General features: G+C 43.3%; 1 protein-coding gene across 2 annotated transcripts in view; it reads right to left on the minus strand.

The window, feature by feature from the left end:
* The window catches only part of PRKAR2B (protein kinase cAMP-dependent type II regulatory subunit beta), a 228,105-nt gene that overhangs the window by 7,591 nt on the left and 217,178 nt on the right, over positions 1-3,336 (minus strand). For both annotated transcript variants that reach the window (XM_019509416.1, XM_019509417.1), the window contains 2 exons: positions 2,840-2,905; positions 2,521-2,659 (listed from right to left, as the gene is read on the minus strand). In XM_019509416.1, the coding sequence (XP_019364961.1) occupies positions 2,521-2,659; positions 2,840-2,905 (205 nt within the window). The remainder of the gene's footprint in view (positions 1-2,520; positions 2,660-2,839; positions 2,906-3,336) is intronic.

Consider the following 3,336-nt stretch of genomic DNA (forward strand, 5'->3'; position numbering starts at 1 on the left):
ATATCTGAGTGTCTTTGCTTCAAATACTGCTTTGTACTAACAATAAAAATCTGTCATTCACAGCTGCGGTACCAGGCACTAATTTTAAGTGTTACTTTTGTAACTGATAAGATATTGTGTAAGTAACAGAAATAAGTTTGCATAGTGCTTTACAGACAGATAAAGCAAAATGTCCATGTCCCTATGATTTTACAGTCTGAACTGTATCCATCGTGTAATGGATTATCAATAATCAATCATTCAGATATATAGTAAAATCCATTTAGTTACACTATGATAAACACTTCTATGTCCCTAATGTAGAATCTCTATTAGGAAATGGATTTCATTTAAAATTTTTAACAGCCTGATCTGCACATAAAAGTTGCACCATTTTGTTTAAAGGTGTGATTTTAAAGGGACTAAAAGAAATCCTTGAAGCTTTGTGAGAGGAGTGTTATAATGATTAACTTCAGCTGGCTTAGGATGTTCTTACACCAATTGAGAAATGTCCACATTGTACAGTATTATAACAGCACTTCTTTCTCCTCATCACCTTTTTCTCCTAAAGGAAATGTGTTACTTCAGGGAAAGGGATTTTCCAGATGTCAACCTGGAAAATCTCCCTTGTGAGAAAACTCTCTAAGAAGAGTGAACGTTTGTACGTTCCTCTCTCAGTCTGATTTGGGAGGGGAGGGGAGCAGTAGGGCAGCGCTCCCTGACTCTTTCCCAGACTAGGAACTGGCCAGTTTGGGGAACAGGCGGGGGCTTTGCCCCACTCTCCCCTTCCCTCCAGGCTTCATCTGGGATGTGAGGGGTGCAGCAGCCTCTGCTCCCCACTTCTTTTCCTAACTGGGGACTGTCAGCTAGAGGACAAGGGCAGTGATAAAGGAACTGGACTCAGGGAGGCTTTCTCCAGACCTGATTCCCAGCCCCACTGACTTCCCCTTGATGCCTGCATAGCCCAACTGAGCAGCAGAGATGGTAATTCCAAAGCTGGGGGAGGCAGGGGGAATGGCTGAAAACCAGGATTGGTGACAGCCTAACTGACCTTGCTTCCCTACATCTCCGGCTTCACATTGCCAGCTCTGCCACCCAGCAGGGCAGCAGGGAAGCAATTCAACAGCAAGCAGATGTGGGAAGTAGGCTTGAGGAAGTTTTCCCTGCTTTAGTTCCTGGCCTTGTGGACTTTAAATGCCATGTGTTCTGCCCACCTGGCTGGAGAACCTCTTCTTGGGGTAGTAGGTCAATATCCCTTGTGCTCCCCAGGAATGCCTGGCCTGGGGAAACAGCTACAGACTTTGCTCCACTCCCCTCCTGGACTGACCTATGGGACAGGATGTCCCCAGTCTGGGGAAGCCCAGGGACCCTTTCCCTGCCACTTCATTCCCCACCCCAGAAATGGGAGTGGAATAGCCCTGCTCCCCACGTCTTCCTCAGACTGGGATCATCCAAGTCTCAGGAAAACACAAGGAACAGCAGAGACGGGGGTGGCTGCCGGCTGAATGCCTGTACTGCTTCCTCTCTCAGAAATATTTCTAGTGATGGTATTGCTCAGAAATTTCTAACTAGAAATGAACACCTGTTCATGAACATAGAGTTTCCAGAAGTTTGGCATCCCAGGAGACTGTCTGTGAGGCAGCAGGAACTTCTTGATGTGACAGGACAGCAACAAAGCTCAGCCCCTCACAAGGGCAGTGGCAAGACTATTACCTGTTTACTATAAATAGTTCTTTCTAGATAAAACTTTCTGTAAATAATAAAGTGTTGTTTCTACACCACAAGCCTCATCAGGATACTACAGACTGAATGCAGCAGCTTACTTGCTCTGAGCCAGGTCAACTGCTTTTACAAGTACGAGCCAGTGCTCAGTCAATAGCTACTGCTAATTCTTAGCGGCTATGAGAGGATTAACACTGGACCCTGCCCCTTCTGTCTGCTGGGCCACAGAGAAATGACAGCCATCAAAACACAGTGGCTGCATGCTTCCATTCCAGTGAAGAAAAATCAGCTTCCCCACTTCAGATATGTGCCCCAATTTTGGAGGCTGATTATATGGAGAAGTTTGCATGTGGTATGTGAGTAACTGCATTAGTCAGAAATGGAAAGATTAGCCGAGTTGGTAGCATGGAAAGTCAGTAACATCAGGGAGCACCGGTTTCTTAGGTGCTAGTCAAACCGTTTGGCAAGGACAATCTTTTATTTGTCTGTAAATTTCGGATTTAAATAAGAGTGCTACAAGTGATTGCTATGTCTGTCTACAATAGAATAAAGCCATTTTCACTTCTGTCCAAAGATGGACCAATTGGGAACCTGTGAGTACCACCAGTTGTTACTTACAAAAATATCTGTAGTGTAGACAGCAATTTACTATAATAGATACAGTATGTTCTAAGAATCCAACAACTTTAAGAGAATGCCACAGAGTGACTGAAGTATGATCTTTATATTAAGGAAGACAGTACAGAACAAACAGCATTTCCTAAGTTATAATGCCTTTTATATTAACCATGGCAAATAAAAATATCACTGGATTAATACCTAAACACTTGACAGTTCCAAGGGCGAATGCTGAAGCTGCTCGAGGTTTGTTAGTTACAAGAGCAAGTTCTCCAAAATACTGTCCTCTAGAGCACCGGGCTATTTCAACTGCACCATTCTCTTCTGCATCCTGTTTGCTCTGAAAGGTCAGATTAGAGAAAGATAGGGAAAAAGGGAAAGTTGCTGAATATTGAGTTTTACAAAGAAGTAAAAAACCCTGAGTTGGGAACTACAGACAGCTGCTGTTTGACATTTAAAATGTACTAATAACTTCAATATTTCTAAAAATTTAATTCAAGCCACTTTAAGCATCTCTTACCTTCCTTTTCATTGTAATTCTCACTTCTCCTGATTCTACAATGAAAAAACAATCAGCCATGTCTCCCTGTTAAATAGAAAAGCAGATAATGAAAACATTGGTATTGTTTTTTCATTTGTAGTAATAGTAAGAAATACAAAACATGTTTGCAGTCAGTAGCTCATGGTACTTTTTGGTACCCAATGCAATATATCAACACCTTCTCCTGAGAAGCCTGTAATTAGGGCACAACATGGTTAAAAAAAAATTGGGGGGGAGGTGAGCACGCTAGAAGGGAGTGAGAGATTGCAGACGGATCTGGATAGGTTACAGGGGTGGGCTAACAGGAACAGGATGCATTTCAATACGGACAAGTGCAGGGTGCTGCACTTGGGCAGTAGGAACCAGCAGCACACTTATACAATGGGGAACTCCCTACTTGAGAGCACGGAGGCAGAAAGAGATCTTGGAGTCATTATTGACTCCAAGATGAACATGGGCCGACAATGCGAGGTCAT

This window comes from Gavialis gangeticus, unplaced genomic scaffold, assembly GCF_001723915.1.
Source record: "Gavialis gangeticus isolate Ggan-Ray unplaced genomic scaffold, GavGan_comp1, whole genome shotgun sequence".
Lineage (NCBI taxonomy): Eukaryota > Metazoa > Chordata > Crocodylia > Gavialidae > Gavialis > Gavialis gangeticus.